This window comes from Ctenopharyngodon idella, chromosome 10 (assembly GCF_019924925.1).
Source record: "Ctenopharyngodon idella isolate HZGC_01 chromosome 10, HZGC01, whole genome shotgun sequence".
NCBI classification, from domain to species: domain Eukaryota; kingdom Metazoa; phylum Chordata; class Actinopteri; order Cypriniformes; family Xenocyprididae; genus Ctenopharyngodon; species Ctenopharyngodon idella.
Genome location: NC_067229.1, coordinates 30,625,836 through 30,651,135, shown reverse-complemented (window position 1 = coordinate 30,651,135; position 25,300 = coordinate 30,625,836). Strand labels below are relative to the sequence as shown.

The 25,300-nt window shown below is 37.1% G+C and overlaps 1 protein-coding gene across 2 annotated transcripts in view; it reads right to left on the bottom strand.

The window, feature by feature from the left end:
- unc13bb (unc-13 homolog Bb (C. elegans)) overlaps window positions 1-25,300 on the bottom strand; it is a 94,041-nt gene that overhangs the window by 22,242 nt on the left and 46,499 nt on the right. The window contains exons 1-11 of one of the 2 annotated variants that reach the window (XM_051908487.1): window positions 19,446-19,877; window positions 10,238-12,795; window positions 10,048-10,070; window positions 9,089-9,135; window positions 8,823-8,901; window positions 7,646-7,720; window positions 7,314-7,533; window positions 6,313-6,540; window positions 5,334-5,475; window positions 4,310-4,479; window positions 39-154 (exon numbers count right to left, since the gene is read on the bottom strand). In XM_051908487.1, coding sequence (XP_051764447.1) covers window positions 39-154; window positions 4,310-4,479; window positions 5,334-5,475; window positions 6,313-6,540; window positions 7,314-7,533; window positions 7,646-7,720; window positions 8,823-8,901; window positions 9,089-9,135; window positions 10,048-10,070; window positions 10,238-12,656 — 3,519 coding nt within the window. In that variant the 5' untranslated portion in view covers window positions 12,657-12,795; window positions 19,446-19,877. Of the gene's footprint in view, window positions 1-38; window positions 155-4,309; window positions 4,480-5,333; window positions 5,476-6,312; window positions 6,541-7,313; window positions 7,534-7,645; window positions 7,721-8,822; window positions 8,902-9,088; window positions 9,136-10,047; window positions 10,071-10,237; window positions 12,796-19,445; window positions 19,878-22,435; window positions 22,527-22,631; window positions 22,929-25,300 lie in introns of those variants that run through there. The other variant, XM_051908488.1, reaches the window with a different exon arrangement.

The following is a 25,300-nucleotide window of genomic DNA, read 5'->3' as shown; positions in this document are numbered from 1 at the left end:
GATGCTGTGGTGTTTGTGAGCTGGTTGTGTTGCTCTACCTCATGCAGACAGGTGTACTGGACATGGTAGGGGGCCACTTTCTCTTCACCCTTAATTTCGACGCTGATCTGAAGACGGATGGCACCAGAAACAGCAGACTTGTCCGTTCTTTTCTCTGTGGTGTGAGATATGGATGAATAATTACTGTATGTGCGGAGATATTTAACCCAAGGGAACAATGCAGTAAAAATAAGTGCTCAGGGTTAAATAGATAGGATCTGAATGTATTTGTTTGTTTGTGTGTTTGTGTTTGTGTTTGTGTGTGTGTGTGTGTGTGTGTGTGTGTGTGTGTGTGTGTGTGTGTGTGTGTGTGTGTGTGTACAATAACACCTTGCCAAATGACTCTCTTTATTAGTGGTGATTGCTAAGGCAGTTTTTTTAATTGAAATTTCAGATTTCAATAGTACAGTACAACAAATAAAAAGTTAATTATAAAATAATAAATAGGTTAGCCATTCATATTTACTATATTTATAGGTTTCGAGATTTTGTTATCTCTCTTTACCTGAAATGTTGTATTTTTTGTCATGCATTTCTATTGCGAAATACACTGCCCGGCCAAAAAAGAAAAAAAAGTCACTGTTTGGATTTTAAAGGGATAGTTCACCCAAAAACAAAAATTATCCCATGATTTACTCTCCCTCAAGCCATCCTAGGTGTATATGACTATCTTCTTTCAGATGAACACAATCAGAGATATATTTAAAATATCCTTAGTCCTCCAAGGTTTATAATGGTTGTGAATGGGGGCCCGCATTTTGAAGCCAAAAATAATGCATCCATCCATAAAAAAAGTAATTTATATGACTCCAGGGGATTAATAAAGGCCTTCTGAAGCAAAGCGATGCGTTTTTGTAAGAAAAATATCCATATTTAAAACTTTATAAATTCCAATAACTAGCTTCTGATGACGACCATACACAGAATGTGCACGGATTTGCGGCGGAAGAGAATCCTTTGACCTGACACACAACGTAATGATGAACACGGAAGCGCAGAGGATAGAGCAAAACAAATCACCGGTCATAGATTGTAAGTCTAAAATGATAATTTTTAAAAAGAAATGTCAGAGAATTTCGATATGAGAGAAGAGGAGCTTAAATTTGTTGCACAGCCCTATTTGTTTGAACAGCGAGAGGCGTCTAAGCTTGCACTACTCCTACATCCTGCGTCATACGTCGCGTCAGAGGATTACTCATTTGGTACAAGTCGACTTGTGCCAGAAGCTAGTTATTTGAATTTATAAAGTTTTAAATATGGATATTTTTCTTACAAAAACACATCGCTTCACTTCAAAAGGCCTTTATTAACCCCCTGGAGTCGTATGGATTACTTTTTTTTTTTTTTAAATGGATGGATGCATTATTTTTGGCTTCAAAACTTCACAACCATTATAAACCATGGAGGACTAAGGATATTTTTTAAATGTATCTCCGATTGTGTTCGTCTGAAAGAAGATAGTCATATACACCTAGGATGGCTTGAGGGTGAGTAAATCGTGGGATAATTTTCATTTTTGGGTGAACTATCCCTTTAATAGGCAAATACTTAAGAATCTATGAATGGATCATTATTACAGTGATTATTATGTTTCTAGCATGTTTTATGTTTGGTAACGGTTCTTTTAACCCTAACAGATTGAGTGTGTAGCTTTTCATTTCTTAATTAAACAACCATGTTGGAAGATGTATCATGGCCATATTCCAGGATGACAATGCCAATAATCACCAGGGATAAAATTGTGAAAGAATGGTTCAGAGAGCATGAAGAACCATTTTCACACATGAATTGGCACCTCTGAGTCCAGACTTTAATTCCATTGAAAGTCTTTGGGATGTGCTGGAGTAGACTTTACAGAGTGCTCACCTCTTGAATTGTCAGTACAAGATCTTGACCAAAAATGTATGCACCCTTTGATGGAAATACATGTTGTGATGTTATTTCCATCAAGAGGAGCATCATTTTTGGTCAAGATTTTTTATTGACAATGCAAGAGATAAGCACTCTGTAAAGTCTACTCCAGCACATCCCAAAGACTTTCAATGGAATTAAGGTCTGGACTCAGAGGTGCACAAGAAACAATGAATCATACACTTGAAAATTGATTGTTAATTCACAAGCACAGCTGAAATAAAATAATACGCAGGTTGATCTTCATGACCACGCCTCTGATGTTTACATCACATATTTTATCACTTCTGTACTGTAGATGTTCCAGAACCAAATGTCATGAAAATCATTTGGTTTCAGTAATTTAAACCACTACTACAAGTTTCACTATAGGTAGAACTGGTTCTAACTTATAATAATCTTACAATTAATATAAAATAAAGCAACAAGTAACAAGTCACAAGAAGCCGTGCGTTACAAAGATGTTACCACGTTACCAACTGCAGCAACAAAATGTGATTAAAAATGATTAAAAAACAAATTTTAATAATAAATTAAAATGTTTAATGAACATTGATCTAATAAACACTGCTTTTGCCAAATAATATTGTTCATTATACTAACTGTAAGACTATCAAGCCAGTGTTATATTTGTAGTATTTATACACTAATATAGCTTTTCTTCATATTTTGAAATAGCTTTTTTTCTTTTTATATTTTCAGTTTTCATTTTAATTTTCCAAGTATTTTATGTGCTTTGTCATTTTTTTAATATTTCAGCTTTATTCTCAGCTTTATTAAATATTTATGCAGCTTTAATTTATTTCAATGTTTATTATTTTCATGTTTAATACAGTATGTGGCTTTTCTCTCTCCAAACAGAAAAATCCTTTGAAGGTCTTTTAATAGAGACACTGGGTTCTTCTCTCCCTTACCATTTCCCCTGACAGGCAAATTATTGGGATAATTTATATGTGTCGGCTAAGTGGAGAATTTCCAACTGGAGTGGGCTACATAATAATCAAGGAGGATATCTGTTCTGAAGGAGGGAATAGAGAGAGAGAAAGAGAGTGAAAGAGGATGATACGGGTAAGAAACAGACAAGAGGACGTGAAGCTGAATTACTACTATTGAGAATAATTGTTACAGCAGATGTGGTGGCCAGAGATTCAGAGGAAGACGATCAGAACAGTAGAATGGACTGTAAAAATGAGGACAGCAGAGATGAGAGAATAAACAAAGGGTAGATCCCATCAGAATAATAGCGAGACGTGAAATGAAGAAGAGGGAGAGATAGAAGCAGAATTTGGAGCAGTGGATTTCATGGTTGGGACGTCCTGGAGGCCTCTGGGCTGCTGCACACTGGGGTAATTGGGCGAGAAGGGACGTGCTGTCAGGTTGGGAGATGTGGGTAATGGAGTACACACACAAATCTTGGAGGGTCACGTCCACTTAGAGACAGGCAGAGAGGTGGGCTACACTTAGTGGTCATTCATCATTATGAACAATTGCCACAATGCAATAACATGTTACTTGTACCACAGAGAACTGAAATACATTTGCATGATGTCAGAAGACTGTCTAACCACATTATGGTTACAAAAAAACATACCAATACGAACAATAAAAACTCACATTTTTTTATATGGAAAAGAGCAGCGTGAACAAAATTCAAAATTTCTCCTTTTATGTTCCACAGAAGAAAAAGAAACTCATATGTGTTCAGAACAGTAAGGGTGAGTAAATGACAGAATTGGCATTTTTGGGTGAACTATCCCTTTAATACCAACAAGTCTTACAAGTCAATGTGAATGTTTTGTGCTCTGTAAGTGCCTTGGGATTAATATTTTAGTAACAAAATAACCTTTTTCCTTTTATAGTGAAGTCAAAGCACGGCACAGAGGTTTTTCACAAAAGACCAAACACATTAAATAGATGCATCCAGCCACAATGACAGCACAGTGTCATCTGAGGAGACGCTTTATTCTTACAGCTAGTTTACACTGACTCAACAAACCAAATTCTGTTGAGTCAGTGTAAAAATCAACATTACAATTGTTTCATTCCAACTTCTGAATCCAACAACCAAGTTTAGAATAACTGAAATGTTGCCAGCCATTTGCGCAGAGTAAAGCAAGTCAAGTTCCTGCATATCCTGCAGTAAGAACAGAAAATCTTGGATGCAGGAGACATCAAACAACCAGTTAAATTTAACCTGTTTTCCTGAACTTCTACTTTACTGCAGAAAGATAGACAGAGCAGAATCAGGACAAGGTGTAGGCTGATCTGAACCTGCATTTCCCACATCAGCACTAAAGCTCAACATACAAAAAAAAAAAAAAAAGAATCACAGACACAAAAACAAACAAAAAAAGCTTACCCAGGTTGTACCAGACATCCATTTCTCCACTCAGCGTGCGCACCTCAATGATGCTTTGGCCCAAAAAGTCGTCAGATTCCCTCTTTAGACGCTGCTTCACTCGCGACTTTATGTCGTCATCTTCATCCCAAACACGAACTTTGATGCGATCTGAGGAGTTGTGGCATTCACTGGAAGACAGACAACACATATACATCTGTGTTCAAGATCAGAGACTAGTGATGCACTGAAATTAATTTTTTACCGAAACACCAAAACAGAAATTAAAGTTTTCATTTAGCTGAAAGTAAAAGATTTTTATATTAATCAATTTGTTGTTAAAATATAAGCATTTAAACAGGGCTGTAATAAAAACTTGATTTCATGACAGATTTATTCAAACATTAACATACATTAAATGAAAAAGTGAAAAACAGATTACGTAAAATATAATGAATAAGTAATATAATGCATACATTTAGCTAAATGCTCCTCTCTAGAGTTCATTCTTCTAGCTAACTATCAAGTTTATGGTCATTGAATGGCTTTTTTGAGGTAAGTGACATTGCGTACAAGTTGTTTTATTGACGTCTTTCCACTGTTGAAACACTGATTGAGCGATTACATGAGACATGATACATTTCAGTAAGTTGTACTGTATTTTTCAACATACCTTCTGATGTTCATTTATGTTTAAGATTGCTGTAACTAATAGTAAAGACGTAGAGATTATCAGGTAGTTGCTTTCTGGACAGACTGCTGCAGTGTTTCTCTGAACTTGTGGAAGGTTTTCTATCTAACAATAATCTAAAATTCATATTCCAAACTCAAGGTACAATTGGACTGAATAATATTTAAAGCAGACCAGTGGCTCAACCAGAGCCTGTTCACTCAGACAAGTTTATTTCGTTACTGAAAAGAGATGAGACTGAAATCTGGGTGACACACATTCTAAGTCAGAAAGCCTGGGGCATGAGGAACAAAGAATGACACTTAAGACACTTCCATCAAAGAGATGGTCTCTGATTGGTCGAATTATACTTACAAATGAAACTTCTCCTCCCAGACAGGATTGAGGTTGCCGTAGATCGTCTTGGTCCTCTTTTTGGTTTTACCCACCTGGACGGTCACATAGGGGTCACTGGAACCTGTCTTATCTTTAGCCTGTAGCCCTTGAGCACAGACAACTATAACCAAGAAGATGGGAAGTCATCAAGGTATAGATAAGAATTTGTGTTGTGCACCATTTAGAACTGAACTGAGACTGCTGAATTTTAAATAGCTGAATCTGAATTGAATTTGAATTGAGTAGAGTTAAAATGGAATCAAATTGTGACTATAGGGGCTTTCACTCCGAATAGTTCTAGGAACTTATAGTTATAGGAACTAGCCACTAGGATTTCTCCCCGGGGCCATGTTCCTGGTTGCATTCGCACCGGCTATAGGAACTGTGAAGCGGCCGTCAGCGGCGTCTTTAAGCGTGGGATTTACAAACCGATGGATGGAATACGCCATGATCGGAGCTGTTTGTTGTGTGTCAGGGGTTTCGTGATAACGGAGATGGAATGTAAACGCATAATTTACGCAACTGAAAGAGCAAAAAGTGGGGCTAAGAGACGGAATCTCCTATGACAACTTTCAGTATTACATATCATTGAGGCGGAGAAAAGAACACAACCCCGCAGACAACGGGTAAATGCCGTTATCATTGTTTTCCATGTTCGTGAAGTAAATATGTTTACACTGCTTTTTAAAAATGCCGGGTGCCTGTGTTTGACATGCGTTTGACCAATCAACGTACACTCACGTCAGTGATAGTTCCTATAGTGCCGGTTTAGACCCTACTCTGAAGTAGGAGCTAATTTAGTTCCCTAAAAGGAGTTCCTAGAACCAAAATCGTTCCTAGTTCCTGTGGTGCGAACACGGCAAAATCCGGGTACTTCAGCCAATAGTTCTAGGAACTATGAAAAGGTTCCTCCGGTGCAAAAGCCCCTCATGACAATGTTAATGATCAATGTTTGAACCTGTGATGGTGATCTTGGCTGACCACTTGGAGGTTCCATCCAGGACACTCTGCTTGATAGTTTTCATCTGCTGAGCATGGATGGCCTTGCTGACCACAAACACGTCTCGAATGACCTCAAAGATCTCAGGCTTGTTCCTCTCACGTATCTTCATGCGATCCTTCATGGCCATGATGATGTTCTGAGTGCGGTCCTCGGCACCATGTTTGGAGCTCTTTTCAGCCGCGCCTGAATGAAAGAGGAAATTATGGTTAACAACGTTTTACTTGCACAGATCTGAAGAATGAGATGGTAAATAAAAAAAGAAAACAAATAACAAAAAAATCATATTAATAAATAATAGTAATTCTATTCTATTCTATTATTATCTCAGATTATTATATTATATTATATTATATTATATTATATTATATTATATATTAATAATAATTAAAAAGTAATTAAAAAAATGAAATGTGAATTCTAAAATTACAATAAAAATAAAAAATAAATAATGTGCATGTAATTCATCAAGTAAATCAAATTTTTTTCATTATTTTATAATGGAATTCTATAATTAAACCACTTAAAAAAATGTATCATGTTCTACTTGTAAAAAGTCTTCCATATTAATTCACACTAAACAACAACTTTACAATATGACAAGCTCATAAATCCAATAAGCGCCCTGTCTCATAAAATATATGTGTGTGATGATTATTTTACTGTGAGCATCACCTCTAAATCATTTTCTTAATTTTGGTTAATGGACCTGTCAACAAGGGAGATGTCACTAAAGGAAGTCCATTTGGGTAAATGAGTTCAACAGGGCAGATGTCTAATAGAATAAAAATAGAGTGTTTTGATAGGACAGAAGCTCAAAGGAGACTTTAAGTGAAAGCACCAGTAACCAAGGCTGTGTCTGAAACCTTGCAAATGTAAAATTCTCAGGCAGTACATGAAGGTAGGAAGACATCAAGCAGGTCTTTTGTTTCAGATATAGTACAGGTGCTCATACTTACGCTGCAGGCAGTCTGCATTCAGCAGCTCCTGACACTTCTCGTGACACTTGACCCCACACTCGGTGCAGCGCATGCCCTGCCTTGCGATGCCCCAAAGAAGTCCCTCACACTCGTAACAGTAGGTGGGCGTAGTGGCCGTCCACACCTCAAAATTGTGAGGTGTGGTACAAGAAATTGGATAGATTAAAGCTTGTAGCGTTTTCTTATACACATGGTTCTTCTGTAGAAGTGAAAGAGTTTGGAGAAAAAAGTAGATAAACATGCATTTAGAAAAAAAAATAATAAGATGACTGTGCATTATATGGTCAGAGACAGGAAGACGTTTAACTAACCAGTTCCTCATCTTTTATGGAGGAGCGTGAAGCCATCGCAGATGCAATGCCAGCTTTCCTGGCCTGGACCAGAGACTATCATACAAAGAACAGATGTTAGAACAGTGCAAAACCACACAAAATCCCATAAAACACCCCTGGTGAAACAGATATCAGAAGCCAAGTGGTATCCAGATGGAATCCAGATCTAAACCTAAGAGCAACTAACTTCAAAACTAGGGGTGAAGACTATGGGAGTCCCAGAAATCAAAAGGGAAACCAATGTCTGTGCAGTGAAGGAATGAGGGGTTAATGAAGAAATCAAACTATCACTAGGAAGCCTGGGTATGAACAGTGGCATCTACAGTAAAACACCCTTTAAAGTAGAATCAAACAACCCACTTTAAAACAGCCCTTTGAAAGTGATGGCCAAAACATGTTAATGTATGTTGGAGGGAAAGTAGGTAAACTAATTAAAGTAAACCAGTGGAAAGGACTTTTTTTGCTTGCTTGTACAGTATATCAAATAAGGTTGTAATGGTTTGCAAATACATTCATTAAAAACCGTTTTATAATATAGTATTTATACATTTAAATTATTTTTGTTTTTGCATGTTTGAGCAATTATAGTATAATTGTAACACCCTGGAAAAAGTTGACTATTCGTTAAATTAATTTTACACTGTCAATTTTTCTAGCTGTGTATTTGCAAACTATTAGAGCAATACTGATCCCGTGGATGCAGTATTATCTTGATATACACAAAAAAATAGGTTCAATGATACTGTATGGGTTATTCTGAAAACTTACCATAGCCTGATCATGCAGAGTGAATGCATTCAAAAGAGTTGTAGAGGTTTAAATGTATGTTTTCATGGGGAGGAGAGAGATTAGAGAGTTGATTTTACTTCACTTTATATCTTTTTGAGTCAGAATTTAAAGTTGTAATGGTTGTCAATTGTTGTTTATGAAATTGGTAATTGTTCTTAGTCATTTTTGTCTAGATTGTTTTTTTTTGTTTTTGTTTTTTGGAGACTTAACATTGTCGATTAACTTATTATAAAACTGAACAAGTAATATTTTAGTAAAATTGGATTTGGATTGATGATGTTTCTATTGGGGAAAAACACCATTTTGAGAATTATAAGAACACAAGTAGCTTTTCTTCATTTTAATTCAAAGTGGAAAGAGTGCTTACCACATCGCTAACCAGAGGAATAGCTTTCTTCTTCCGCAGGTCTGGCATACTGTCAATTCCAAATATTCCACTCCCATTTCTGTGGATATCATCACTTTGTAAAGGAGTATTTTCCATGCTCAATAATTAATACACAGACAATGAACACATTAATAAAATGCCACTAACTTCTTATAAATAATTCTATATACTCATAAATAATTCCATTACAAAAATGAGAAAAAGTAAAATGTTAAAGTATTAATAAAACCTTAAGAGAAACTTACCCAGCTTTAACCCAAGCATGTCTGGAATTATCTCCTTTTTCTTTGCCCTATGGCATCAAAAATACAGTTTAGAATAACCAATGTGTACAAGGGCAGTCAATTACAAAGATCGAATAAAAACAATAAAACTTGAGCATAACCTAAGAAAAATGCAAAGGACACAGGATTGGTTGAGTTTTACCAAAAGGTCTTAGAAAGCAAACCAAAACAAGACAACCAAAAACAAGACTTTAATTCCTCATTGATGAGGAATCCTTAAATCCTTAAAAATCTGATCCAAATGACTGACATGCAACTAATCAGATCAGAGAAAAAGATGAATGAAAGGGGAAAAAATAAATAAAAATTTAAAGCACACACATACTCGTAAAGCACAGCAGAACTTGCCAGCTAATATGAATTAAACCCTTAAGTTTATTATAAACTTTCAGGATAATTATATGATGGACACAAATAAAAAACAAATAAACAAAAAAAACAGTTTTCATTTAATGACAGAAATGAGTGAAATCCTGACATTCACCAAACTGTTCCTGTGTTTCCATCTGAGGTGAACCACTTTTGTAATAGCATGAGCATTCTTCCTCGTATAAATGGACGTACAGCTGGATAGCTGAAGTTCCCCAAGGGCATGTGGTATGTTTCAACTGCTTTTAAAAGCAACAATGCAGCAAGACGAAGACCAACATTTCAAATTATCAATAATTTAAAAAGATGGCAAATCACATTAAAGTAAGTAAAACAAAATAGAAGCAAAACACCACATGTAACCATTAAAAGACACACTACATTGAGTGTTTAAGTCAGACAGAAAATACAGCAAAATCAAGAAAAGATTTCACACACATTACAATAAAGAATGTGCATTCAAATAAACTTTGGATGAAAAACAAAGAAAAACTGGCGTTAATGAAAAAAATGAAATAATGACTAAGAATTGACCAAAACATAATCATGACCTGATCATCTTCCCTGCTTCCCTCTGTAAGACAGAGCAGGATAATAAAGAAAAAAAGAAAAGAACATTCGATAGTGTTAAAATTAGGGAAGATTCACAGACAGTAGGAACATTTTGTTGATCTTAATTTCATTTATAACCAACAAAAATAAAGACAGCTTTTTGAGTTCTGAACCCAAAAAAAAAAGTACCTTGTTTAAATTCCTCTTCAGAGAAAGTGTTCTTTGAGGCATTGGCAATCCTGGATAGTTTATGTCGATGTCTCTTCTCTTTAAGCACACGTTCAATATTGGCAAGGCACTTTTGGTGATGAGGGTCCTCAAGGGCAGGTTCATTGTCAAGACTATGCTCCGCCTGTTTTGCATTAACATCTGTCTCCAGTGTTCCTGAATTAGTGCCCTCTGGACTTATTTTGGTATTACCGGTGCCAAATGCCATTTGGTGATCATAAGACTCAACAATTCCTGAACTCAGACCTGCATGTTTTGGGCTAAGCTCTGGAATACACTGCAGACTGGAAAGTTTGTGATCTGTTATAGTTTCCTCTACAGTATCTGAGTGGTCTACTTCATAGTATTCAGTTGGAGTATGTGAAGGGGAAATCGTGCTAGGAGTAGACACTAGAGGATCAAAGGCTTGAGAATTACGCCGTTGGTTTAGTAATTCCAGCAAGTCCTTCCCATGGGAAGAGGCTTCGATGCTCTTATGAGGAAACACACTGAGATCTAAAGTTGCACCATCAGAAGGTACAACAATATCTACATTTGACTCACCAGTACTCTCCTCCTCAGGGTCATTGGATTTGCAGGGACTTGAGACTACAGACTTGGTGTCCTCATCTAGACACTGGGGTTCAGGCATGTCAAGCTTCGTCAAGGCTCCCCTTAGAGCGGAGTGGAAGGTTATCATGGCTTTATTTATCTTTACAACATCATATCCTAGATTAGGTGGCTGTGACTCTTCAGTATCTGTAGTTTCAGAGTAATCTGGGTCATACTGATCCTCAGACACACTTGGGCAAACCTCACCTGGCCACTCTTTCTCCGAGTCCATATCACAGAGGCAATGCTCGCAAGAGGAGTGTAGATTTTGGCAACCGTCATCGTAGTCTGTCATTCCAACAGTTGAACAACTAAGGCTTCGGGATGGCCCACTACATGATTCATCAGCATATGCGTCCATGGTGTGGTATCCAGAACTTCGGGAGTACATGCAATTTGATGTGCAGTCACAACCAACGTCACCAACAGTCTGATTCTTAGGATGCCTCCAATCTACAACACTGGATGAACTGGATGGAGAGTCATTATGGTTTCCAAACAGTAGGGATAGGTGTTCAGAGCTACTTCGTGATGAATGACACGGTGTGCTGCTGGTCTCGCCACCATTGTACCTGTACCATGTATCTGGGTGTCCAACAGTTTCCAATTCATCTGCACTGTTCTGGCAGGAGCAGTAATCCTCCTCACTCCATCCAGTGTCTCCACTCCATCCTCCTTCTCCACTCACGCTCAACTGCATTTCCGAACGTCTCCAACCACTGTTGTGTTGGTCAACTTCCCTAGATTGATAACTTCCATCTGGATCACGACTGTTAGAACTGTGACCTGAGGATAAGGAACTAGTGCTTGTAAACTCTTGCCCATAAACTCTTTCAAGATGGCAGTAACTGGACTTCTTAAATCTGGCAGAGGGGGCATTCAAGTTGTCAGAAATCTTAGGATTGTGTAACTTGGCTCTTCTAGGTACATCTCGATAATCAGTTTCCACATCCCATCCTGACATGGTAGGTCTGGCCGTTAGAGGTCTACCTTCATTCTTCTCCAATTTTCTATGCTTTACTATTGGGCTATTACTTCTACTCTGTGGGACTGCAATGGCATTCTGCCTACCTGGACTCCTTTGATGAGCCACAACTCTTCGAGGTGATGGATGCCCTACAGCACCAACTGAGTACAGCTCCTCAATTTCCAGCAGTACAGCATCTACACAGCAGGACACCTCATCTACTGAGCCACTTACAGATGTCAGGTATTGTCTCAAATCTGATATCTCCTCTTGGATTTTATTAATCCCCTGCAGTTCCTTCAAAATGTGCTCCACTATGGTGCTTGAGCTGCCTCCTCTTGTCTTGTCTCTGTCCTTAATTTTGCTTGGTTTATTATCCATGGCACCTCTTCCATCTACACAGCCACTGTCTTCTGCTTGGTCTGTGGGCTCTAATGCAGGGCCATTCATTTCCATGATGCACGGGATTGTAATATTGCCATCACTATTACGCCTCCCCTGCTCAATAAATGAATTCTTGGAGGTTTTAGAATGACTTTCAAAACTACGCTGAGTTGAGAGATTACACTCATGAGTACAGGGGTCTCTCTTTATGCCACAGATGAACATATCCTCTATCTCTACAGGAGAGTGGTGAGAGTCATAGGCGGTGTTTTCCCCTGAGCCCTGGAGGAATTTCTGAATCTTCTTGCGTAGGCTCCGACTGACCTTGGGACTCTGGGTCCGCTTCTTCCCAAGGTCTCTTTTCTTAGACATTCTTTGCTGTAGTTCACCCGACCCATTTGTTTCATCTTGCTCATTGGAACGGCTCCGTGATAACATCCCTTAGAATCAGCTGCACCTCAAGTGCTGACCAGAACCTTGAAGCTCTGGTACATGTGATTACAGAGCTGTTGCATTTCACGTTCAGAACACAAGGATGTGCTTTTCAGTCAAGATCATAACTGAGCTTCAGGCACACCTGACATTTGAGAACAATGACATAAACAGATTAATACAATTTAACAGACATCTTTTGCAATGTTATTAAGAGTGCAATGCATTTCATCAGTTCAATTTTAGCATGCATGTAAAAGAATAAACATTTACTCTTGTTCATGGCCATTTAATCTTTTGCACTTCTGCAAATAAACTATTGCTCTTTTCTAAAACCAAATGAGTTGTCTACAGAGCTACTCCTAAAGGCCATTACAAAATGTATGCATTTTAATTGTGCAGACTACAAACATGCTTTATTTTAGTTAAATTCTAAGGCATCAAGAGCGTTATTTGTGTGGCAGAGTTGAGTTGCTGCCCATGAAGGCCATTCCAAATCAGTTGGTTAGAATGCTGCATATTTGATTACGTACTGTACAGTAAGTACACAGGTGAGGTGCTGAATGTAGTTTCATAATTTATACTAATGAAGACTTCGACAAAAAGTAATGCTACAGGCAAAGGTTATCACAACTCTCACACACCCAAGTAAAAAGTCATATTACAGATAGATGGTAAGAGTGAGTATATCTGGATCTCTGCCATGTAGTGAAGAAATACCACAAGAGGCTAAACGGATTTTACAACGGTGCTAAATCCCTTTACACTGTTTACTGTGACTCGTCAGCTGATACTGTAACACTGGCCTTAGCTTGTTGATAAAACTAGTCATTCTACAGTATGACTATAGTTAAAATGTATGCATTTAAAACAAAGCACTGCAATGGTCTTGGTCTCCAGAAAACAGCTCAATAAACCATATAAGTTGCAAAGTTTTAAGTGTTTAATCAAATAATGTGATCGTATGCCAACTCTAATAACATTTTTTTGTTGAAGCAATCTGTTGTAGAAGTCCAGACATTGCCAAACTGGTGAGCCATATTCCACACAGAATACAACATATTATCTTCTTGCCTGTCAGCTCTTCTAACAGTAACTGTTACAGCATGGGGAGGGTGACAGCCCAGCTGTATTCACTGTGCATCATGATTGTTAAGCAGAACCTGCTGGGTCTAATAGCAGCTTCATCCCATTTCCTGCCTGTCAGGACAAAAATGTTAGCTAGTCTCGTATAGACTAGGCTGTTCAATTTTTGCTTTTTTATTTATTTATTTAGACACACCATATTTAATGGTTTTAAGTAAATACTACACTGCAAATATAGGTTGCTATATATCATATCAATATATCTATATATCATATCAATATATTATGATTGTAAATTAGATATATTATTATGTTAGGTACTCATCTTAGAGTTTTGGACACCATTATGACCTTAAAGGGGACCTATTATGCAAAATTCACTTTTTAAGGTGTTTGAACACAGATGTGTATCCACAGTGTGTGTAAACAATAGGGATGTAACGATTCACTCAACTCACGATGCGATACGATTCACGATACTTGTTTCACGATACAATTTTCTCACGAATTTTTTTTTAACAAAATGAAATTTAAGACAAATTATAAATGAAAAAGTATTATTTTTATTATTTCTAAGACAAAATGCTGCATATTTCTTTGTGAAACTGAAATATCTTGGGTCAAATAACAAAACTCAATTTAAATTTTAGAACTAATCCCAAAAAAGTCCCTCCAATTAGATCTTCCAACACTGTTTTCTCGGGAGGAGGTTTGTTTCGGCTCAGCTCCTGCTGTGTCTGTCTGGTCAAGAGGCTGCAGATATAAGAAGTAAAATCTAAGTACAACAGAGACCGAGGTTTCACATCGCTATAAAGGCAAGATTTTAATATTTGCTATAATTTGTATCTTTACACTTTCAAGAATTACTTTTGAACACATTTAGAAAAAAATGCTATAATAATTTACGTTATTAAAAAATCTAGTAACATTTTACAGTAAGGTGTCATGTTAACATTATAATTATATTAACTAACATGAACTAACAATGAGCAATACATTTGCTGCAGTATTTATTAATCTTTTCCTTAATGTTAGTTAATAAAAATCCAGCTGTTCATTGTTTGTTTAGTTCACAGTGAATTAACTAATGTTAACAAGATATTAATCAAATGTTGAAATTAACAATAACAAAGATTAATAAATGCTAAAGAAGAGTTGTTCAGTCTTAGTTCGTTAACTAAAGTAGTTAACTAATGAACCTTATTGTAAAACGTTACCAAAACTCTATGTACACATTTAGAAAGAGTACAACAAATAAAATTAACTGACCTTAGCACAGCACAGCTTTCTCCTTCTGTCTGTGGAAAACTTACATCCTTTCTCTAACTTTAGATGAGGCAGACCAGAATAACTTTCTACAACGGAAAACGACCGTATCTTTTGCCATGAAAACATAGATCTTGCATTCGTTGCCGACTGCTATTAGTGTGTATTAGTGTGTTATTAGTGTATATTAACATCATCTTGCGGTATCTGCACCTTAACGCTTTCATTTTTAGTCTTTGTAAATGCCGCCAATCCTGTATTTGAATAAGGATCTGAATGGCGTTCCTTCTGTGATGACGTCAGTTTGACGGCTTGGGTTGAAAACGCTTAAACCACTCCCCTCCAACCATTAGTCTGCTATGAGCGAGAGATGGAGAGGAGGAGCGCTAAAGTAAAACCCTGCGCTTACCGCTGATGCTCTTGATGCTCGACTTGCTCGCTGCTCTCGTGCCTGTAAAGCACGGCGTCACAGTAATCAGCTTCAGCAACAGCGCCCCGTGGTTTAAAATGTGTATCGTGATTCGTTTAACATCTCAACCGACTTGAATCATCACATATTTTCATCGATTTTCAACCAACTCGTGGTCGTTACATCCCTAGTAAACAACCAGCCTACAATGGTAAAAATCCACACAATACTTTTTTTATAATCCTCATTTATCATTTTCAATCTCTCAGAACACACTGTTTGATATTTCCCCCTACTCCTACATAAGAGTAGGGAAACCCCGCCCATGACTGGTCATGATCTGCCCTGTTAGCATAGACACACCCCTGAGTGAGAAGCACAGAGTCCGCCATTTCTGTGTACTCGCAGTATCAGCTAGAGATATACAAAGTCTGTGGCAAAAAAACATTACAAATGTTCTGTTGTTGGATGTACCAATTAACATACGAGGCTCCATAGACTCCCGCCATCTGAGTCACTGAGGACACCGTGGTTGAAGTTATTACTTAAGGATGGATCAGTACAAACTGTACGTGATCCTCTCTGGAGCGATACTGGTCACGGCAGAGAGAGAGCGCGCGCACTTTATTACAGACCATCGGAGTTGTTTTACGGATATAAAGTTTACCAGTTTATTAAGCACCCCTGAAAAGGCATAAGGTAGGTCTGTATATTTGATTACTGTTAGTTGTAACGAGTGTTTTTGTGTAATTCACTGTGTATGTTAATGATAATGCAAGGGAGAGTTTATAGATAAAAGACTTTAATGCGCACTTCTTGTACTGTGTTTTATTCAGCTCTTATGGTGATTTTCTGGAGTGATAACATACGCGTCATCTTTTTTGTGTGATGTACAATAAACTTCATAAACTCATCAGTAAAGATTTGGCCATCATTCGAGACGGGTTCGCTACAACAGGCTCGTACTAATAGTGGATAAAAGCAAGATGACAACATAAGATATAAACGCACTTAAACTAAACTATACCTGTTCTGTCTCCATGTAGCATATTCTCTGGCTCTGTAGGCATTATTTTCAGACTTCGATTTGAACTAAACAGCTACAGAGAGTTTCTGACATAATTAGGGCGTGAGATTGTTCTGTCACTGGAGCTCGGAGCCTCAGCTCTTGAAGCTCCGCCCTCTTAGACTGTGAGCAGCAGCTCATTTGCATTTAAAGGGACCCACACTAAAACGCACGTTTTTGCTCAACCCTAAAAGTGGCAAGTTTAACATGTTATAAAAAATTCTCTATGGGGTATTTTAAGCTAAAACTTCACATACACACTCTGGGGACATCAGAGACTTATTTTACATCTCTTAAAAAGGGGCATAATAGGTCCCCTTTAATTGCTTAGTGGTATCACGTAAATTTATAAAGTCTATTGTCAACAATGATACAAAATCTTTTATATCCAGTAATGATACAGGTTTGTAAACAAAATGCACCTGAAACCACAACTATTTCATGTAATATGTGCTAGCAAGGAAAAAAAAAAAATCATACAAGGCAGTCATTGAAATTCAGAGACTGTCCTCTGTGTTATTCTCCAAAAGCATTTAATGGCCAACATGATCTTTACTGTGACTCCAACAATGAGCGTTTAGGTTGGCAGCTTTCAAGGGCACATTTTGGCTGGCTGCCATATGACTGCAATAGGCTAAAATGAATGTCAGGGACAGCATGTTTTATGATGGATTTTTAACTTAACATTTAATACAGATACAGGAAATGACATACTTTCGAATAGAGCAATTTAAGTAATATATTAATTAGTTTAGTTAAAATAGCTTAAGTTAAAATTCTACACAATCAATGTGCCCTAGTTTTGCCTTTTTACTTTTATGCCACAAGAATACTCTGAATTTAATAAATTATATTTAAACATTCCTATTATAATTTAAACCTCTGCCCAATTTCAACCTAACAATTGAGCTGTGCGTTCACATGATAAGAGCACAGCTGACAGAAACTAATAATTGACACTCTTTGAAGGACCAATGAGGCCATAACTGATATGTGACTAAAAAGGCCTGGTTAAACTTGCTGGAATTAAATGAGATTGTAAACCAATTTCTGTGAGATTCATTCCACAGATAGCTCAGGTATCAAAATATTTCATATTTCTACCCAATTTGCGATTCCAACCAAGAGACAGATATAGTATAAGCCTCAGAATTTCTAATAAGAAACTCCTCAACTCTGCCACTGCTGCACTGCACTGCTCAGATTAATTATCACTCATTACTAATGCTGTGTCTGATTTACCTACAATAAGTTAAGACATAATATGATAATTCAGGACTCGACAATAAGAATGACTCAATGCATCAGGCCAGTGTGAAATATTGTGGAAATTCTGCTGACTTCTGGTAATTTAAATCATTTAGCTGACTGACATCGATTAGAATTTGTCAAATCTGCAAGAATACATACTGGTCAAAAGTTTGGAATTACTATAATTTCATTACTACGAAATTATGCATTAATATTCTCAACAAGGCTTCATTTATTGGATCAAAAATTGGATACAAATATTACAATTTTAAATATTCAGATATACTGATTTGGTGCTCAAGAAACATTTCTTTTTATTATCAATGTTGAAAACAGTTGCTGCTTAATATTTTTGTGAAAACCATGATACATTACCATTTAAAGGTTTGGGGCAGGGTTTGACAATAAGGACTGCCCGATGGCCCGGGGCTAGTGTTGCATCGTCATGAAGATGTGAAAGAGAACTCAATTCGTTACTTGCATGCTGTTTGAGAAGTTTTGTGCGTGCATCCAAAGCGTGCGCCCAGAAAGACAGCACGCAAATACTAAATTAAGTTCTCTTTCACATCTTCTTATGACTGAACAGCCAAATTCAAACAAAATTATGTCAAAATATAATGCAAAATATAATGCCTGTATTGCTTAGTATCCTCGCAAACATAGTGGATTATGTCTTAACTGAACATAAACAGTTGAGAGATAAAACACATATGTAACAGTATATTGGATCCGTACATTAAGTCTTAAACTGTCAGCAGCCAATATTTCTGCTGCAAACAAAGTTATTGACTGAATAACTTTGGTAACTTTAAGAATTAATCTATATTTCATTTATACAGTGAAGACTGAAGCATAAGACACTTCCTTAAAAAGACATAAATATTAAAAGAAAATCTTAATTATTCAAAATATTTGACCAGTAGTGTACAAACATTATTGCAAATTTAATCAAATCAAAATAATTATTTAGAATCACTCATAATACAATAAATTACAGATATACATAAATAAAGCACTGCCCTACACTTTTTTTCTCATTAAAAAACCTGTTTCACTTGGAAATACGTCACATTATAGAAGTAGCACGGGTTGTCAAATGCTTTTCAGTTTGACTTTAAACTTCAGGGACTGAACCAGCAACCTTCCGCTTACCAGACCCTTTTTTTTTTTTTTTTTTTTTTTTTTTTTTTTTATAAGAGTTTTAACCAAGACCAAACCACACCAATCAGGAACAAATCTCACAAAATGTCCCAAAGTAGGTGCTCTGCCCTGTCTGCCTTTTCCTCTGCAGTCAAGAAAGAATAAGTTAATTGATTTTTTTATTTATTTTAAATTAGGTTATAAGTAATAGCACTTCTAATACTTTCTATTACTCCTGTTGTTATGTCTCTGCGATCACTTGAGGTTTTTTGAAAGGCATAAACAAGCTGAGAACTTATCAAACTACACAGTTAACAAAAAAGCATTCAATTACTATTATGATAAATATTCAGCCTTTACTTTATAAAATACCATACTGCATTCAACATTTTCAGGTGAACCTCATGAACAAGTGATCAGGACTTATTTCATCCCTAGACCATTAAGATGCAAAAAAAAAAGGTTCTAAAGGTAAAATATGACCCCAGCATTTCTTGACAATTTTCATAAAATTCACCCTTACTGATCTTCATCAGCACAAGACCAAAAAACTACACAAAAAAAGTACAAAACTTACCTCAAAGGAGAAAAAAAAAGACAAAAATCAAGTTTCAGTTTCTTTGAGGATTCCAAAACACCCAAACCACCTGCAAATAAAAAAGCTTCCGGATTTCAAATTGTTGACCTAATTAACACTCCTGTTCAGCAAGAATTTATCCATTCGGCTGCTTTGGCAATCCAACACATCTTGAGCATAAAAGCAGACACAACCCTCTCCACACACTGACATCGGCACAGTTGAGCGGATTCCAGTCTAGGCTAGTGTGACAGTCACAGTGGAGCATCTCTCCCTCAAACAACCTCCTCACTCTCTCTCCCTCACTCGTTCTCTTTCACGATGTCCTCTGGCAATGTATTCCAGCACAAAGCTAATCTGGAATTGTCAAAATGCCAGCATTCCATCTCTCTTCTTTTTCCCTACTCTCTTATCGGCACTGCTGTGTACCCACCTCCTATTAAACATTTGAATGTTACAGTGCACTTTGATTTTCAGGGATAGTGTACGGTCAATGAACCAAATAACAGAAATATTATAATACTGCTCAACAATCCTCCATAACTATATGGTATGATGTGGTACAACATAATGTTAACTAAAAAATACAACCAATGACATCTATAAACAACTTTTCAGTAAAACGCTAAAGACCATTTAGGGGATTAGCCAAATGGTATTACACTGTTAAAGCAGAAAGGTGTGTAAATCTAGTTTAACCGTCTTATCTGTGTTTGATTTATGGCTGTAAGGAGGCATAAGAGGCTGTTTTACAGCTAAATCTCCTTTAATGCAGATGTTTATTAGAATAAGCTTATCTGGAATAATTCCCTATGTCCTTCACTGCACAACAAATTTATGTGACTAAGCAATGTGCTAAACCACACCCATTGTCTCCACTGTATTAAATTAGCAGCTTTTACATAAGCATCCACAATAAGTCACAAGCAGCAATCACTATAATGGAGCCTCAATCAAGAGTGCTGTATGTGAAACCACTTAATTAGCACGAGCGGCGCTAGGTTATCAGAATAAATTACTACACTTGCACAAATTCATAGTCATAAGGACATTATACATAAAAGTAGACATTCTGTCACATAAAATCTTATGCAGGCCCTTTTTATCCCAAGTAATCTTGAAGTTGGATTTAATCTGATTTGCCATTATGATTTTGTGACACTATTAATTCTGACTTATTAAGACTCAAGGTGATCAAGCCACAAAAGTGCCTTGCGATGTTAATTTATTTCTAGTGGCTCACACACTCAATTTTGTGTGCGGTCAAATGAAAGAAATGAAGGGGGAAAACAGCACAGTTAATTACTGGCTGTCAAGACGAGAGAGAAAGAGAAAAAAAGGGGGGAGAGAGAGATAGAGAGAGATGGAGAGAGAGAAAGGGGGTAACAGGGCTACATTTACAGAACAAACAACAGAGCAAGGAAAAAAAAAAAAAAAAAAAATGTATTTATTTATTTATAAAACGTTCTTAGTTCTTGTCCTTGATTCTGATTGGTCAATAGCTGTGTTTTATTCACGATAAAACACGGCTATGACCGCTTCACCCAACGGTTCTGTGTATCACTGCACAACACCTTTAGCAACCACTCTTAGCAATATACTCTTAGTATGTTCTCAATTGATATTGCTCATTGAAGCTTAGAGTATTATGTAGAAGAGTATTGTGAGAAAAAGATCGAGTGAGCGATTTTAATTACCTGCATTCAGATTTAGCATTTTCCTTCAGGTCAGTCCTATGTTCATAATAAAAAATCTGTTTAAATGTCCGATGTATTATCTTGTCCTTTTAACAGTTAAAGGGTTTTACCATGACTGACAGCGCTAGTCAAAGCATTTGTCAGTTGCGTCTTGTTCCGTGTTCACAACAATTCAGTCTTTTCAATAAAAAAGTCTTCACTACTGACTGACACACTCATAAAGACAGTCTTTGCCGCCATCTAATGGCGTGAAAATGTAACTTCTGTTGCTGTTCACGGTCAGGGACTATTTTTTCCGGCGGAAGGAAGGCTTTTAGAAAAAGTTTACTTCATGAAAGTTGCATTGATACATATTTCTGGCTTTAATATTTGTATTGTGTGGTAACCATTTTATAAAAGCAATAAGGTCTGAGAGGCTAGTGCTGTATTGCACTTCGCATCGTGCCTAACAATGCCCTTCAGCCGTGACTTATTCACGATACAGCACAGCCTCTCGTACCTTATTGCTTACATATAGTAAAATGTAGTATGTAGTATATCATGGCAATAAATAGCCAATAAATAGCCAATAATTATTTTAATGTAAAGGAAATATACCAATAAAAGGACCATCTTTAACATACTACATTCTACTACTTCTGATAGACATAACCAATAGCCCTGTTTTTCACTTTGTGAACTTCCCCAGAGTCAATTCCCCAATTTCTTTTAACTAGTCATTAAATACTTTAAGACACACACTATCTCTAGCTTCCTGCCTCTCTATGCTTAATTACTCCGAGACTTTATCAGAGACATCAGACAGCAACTCTTCAGAGCCTGACCTTGGCCCTTGCAGATTAATGCTGTGAGGTCTAGGCTAGGAACCCAGCATGACTTGCCTCGCTGATACAGTACCATAGTGGATTACCACTCTCATTGCATTGATGAATTTACTATGCCCCAAGTTTCAACCAACCCAACAACAAAATACAGATAATTATTTTCAAAAAGTCTAAAAAATACATTTCTCATGTTTAAATCGTATATGGTAAAACTCAACCAATCCAAAACAGATGTTTATGAATGAGCTGATAGGGGTTGTGCAATTCATACTTACCTACTAGAAAGAAATAAAGGTAAGTGGATTCAATTCAAAAAGATAATTTTATAACAGATCGATAAGATGCTGGTAACTTGTGCAGGTTTATAGGAAAAAAAGATATGTGGTAGTGTTTGATCTAAAGTGTGAAACTGGATCAACTGAAGAAGGAACAGACAAAGGAGATGGAGGGTATGAGCTCCCTACTATACCTCCTTAAGCTGAACTCTCACTTTGTTGATTGCCTTAAGCCAGCGCACTCTGGATGGAGAGAATGGCAAAGGTAATCCATCATCCCTGAAGCTAGAAAAATAAAACATCTTATGAAACTGAATTCATGCTATTGAAAATATTTATTATACCAAATGTACATTGTAAAATCACTGTAAGCCAGTACAATATATGTACCTTTTGAGAGTTTTTTCAGGCATTTTGTCCACTTGAGAAACCACCTCATTTTTTATGGTGCTGCTTATACCCTTTCCATTTTCTTGGGAGGATTTCAATCCCTCATCTTCCCCCGAGGAAGTATGTCCATTGGTAGGGTGATGCCCATTTCTGGATGGCCGGTAGCCGGTACTGTGGTAGGAATGGTAGGACTCCTCTAACTCTGAACAGGCAGCACTCTCCTGACCAGTCTCACTAAGCTGAGAACTAGCTTGACTGAGATTGCCTGAAGATCCAAAACGACTAGAGTCCACAGGGCTAGTGTGTGTGAAAGAAAGAAAGAAAGAAGAAAGAAAGAAAGAAAGAAAGAAAGAAAGAAAGAAAGAAAGAAAGAAAGAAACAAAGAAACAAAGAATTTACATTAGTAACAAGTGAGTTACAATCACTGAGATTTTTAAAACTACTTCCACTGCATTTGCAGGTCTACACTCCAATTAAGAAGCACAGTAAATGGTACACACAGCTAATGGGAATACAAATTTACACAGAACCAAAGCACAGTTACAAAAGTCACATTGCAATGAGAAGAACAATCACACGCTGGGAAAGCCACCATCTTCGTAAACTAAAGCTGAAACTAAAGTCAGTGAGTGTGTTTACATGCACATTTATATTCTTAGTCTGCATATTCTGATAATGATGAGTCCCCAGGAATTTTTTATTGTGTTTAGAAATTAGTATTTGAATATTTCAGACAGCATACTTTTGTATTTTACTATTACAATTTAAAATACTTCACACAAAAACAATTTTATATATATTAGCCTTGTTAGAATTGTGACTGTGCATGTAAACTTAGTGCAACATAAATGGTTTATGAAACCATTTATTATGCTGCTACTAGCCTTTTTGGAATCAAAAGGTCCTTCTTTTCCTGCTGTAATCCTGAAGAGACATCTGTAGAAGGTTGGGTCTGGATATGGATTTCTAATTCTTTTTGAGGAGGAGGATCAGGAGTGGAAGGACTGAGATTGGGTTTATCAGTGTTATTTTCTGGGACAACAAATTCTTTATTTTGGACTTCAGAATGTGCAACAATTTCTTGTTTAATGTCAACAGGGTGTGTGATTTCACCATTTTCTTCCTTTGAGATAAAACTGCCATGCCCTATTTTAGCAGTTGTACTGTCTTCAATATGTAGTTTATTCTCCTGAGCTTTAGGCTGGGTTGTAACAACTGGAGGTGTTTGTTGCTTAGGAGGTTCTGGAGTTTCTTTCTGCCATGGAAAACCAAATTTTGTTCCAAATAAAGATGTTGACATTTCTTCTTTTGATATAACTGTCTTCTCCTCTTGAAACAGGCCTGCTGAAATTGACTTAAATCCAGAAAGAAGCTTGCCACCTTCTGTGTTTGATATTGAGGGTGGTGAAGAAAAGAAAGATCCAAAAGACTTTCCAGTATCTGCAGCTCCAGCCATGAAACCAAACTTAGGTGGTGTTAAACCTGACATGCCAAATATGGACTGAGAAGGTTCTGATGATGGAGGGTGTTGAGCTATTTTTGAGCTACTGTCTGCTGCAGGTACTGATTTGTCTGTAACCTTTGCTCCAGGTTCAGAAACAATGACAATATTTTTCTCATGTATTACTTCACCATCAGTAGGCTCCTTAACGACAGTTCCAGCTGGATGACAGCTGGAAGCTGCCGTTGGATCCACAGTTGCAACTGTTAAATTACTGAAAGTATCATTAGCAGACATTTCTTTCACAGGTAAAAGGGTTTCTACTTTATCTTTTTTATCTTTGTCTCCAGACAATGTAACATCCCCAGAAGATGACAGTGAATCATTATGTGCACTCTGATCTTGGACTGACTGAAGCAACTGAGTAGAGGTAACAGGTGATGTTTTGTCAGCTGCTTTTGGTGCTTCTGGTGATTTAAACATACTGAAAAGATCATTTTTTATGGACTCTGTGGGTAAACTACTTGGAAGGCCAAAAAGTGATGTTCTTTGTGTGGTGATGTTTGGGTGTGGTTGTGAGAAGAGACCACCTGATGAATTTGTTGCTGAACTGGCACCAGTGAACAGTTTAGACATAAAGCCACTAACAGCTTCAGCTGATGAGTCTATGACAGATTTCTGTTGTTCAGGATGTTTAGGAAGTCCGTCAGAGCCAGAGGCATTGGGCTCTGTTGAATCACCCTGTTTTATATGTTGAGGTTGGCAATCTGTAGTCTGGATTTCTGTTTTTGTACTCTGCCCTGAGTTGGAATCAATATCCTTTGATAAAGCATCTCCAGGCACACTAGAATTATTTAGGGTAATATCTAGGTTATTCCCTTCAACAATTATTTTCTCAACAATGGGATCTGAGCTTTTTTCAGTGATATCAGCAGAGACTGAAGCCATGGAGGCTGCTTGTTCTTCATCGGCCAAGGGTATAGAGTGCTTGGAATCATCATTCTGGGGTCCTGATTTCTTTTCCTCCATGAAGCCCACATTTGACAGGCCAAAGCCCACAGTCTTTGATTTATTATCCTCAGTGGCATCCCCACGAGAGAATAATGATGCAACCTTCAACAGCCCATCAGTTTCCAGTGGTTTTGTTGTTGGTCCTGATTGACTAGGTGAAGGTGTTGAACTAGGACCACTGAACATGGAAAAAAGACCTTTTCCAGGAGCATCCTTA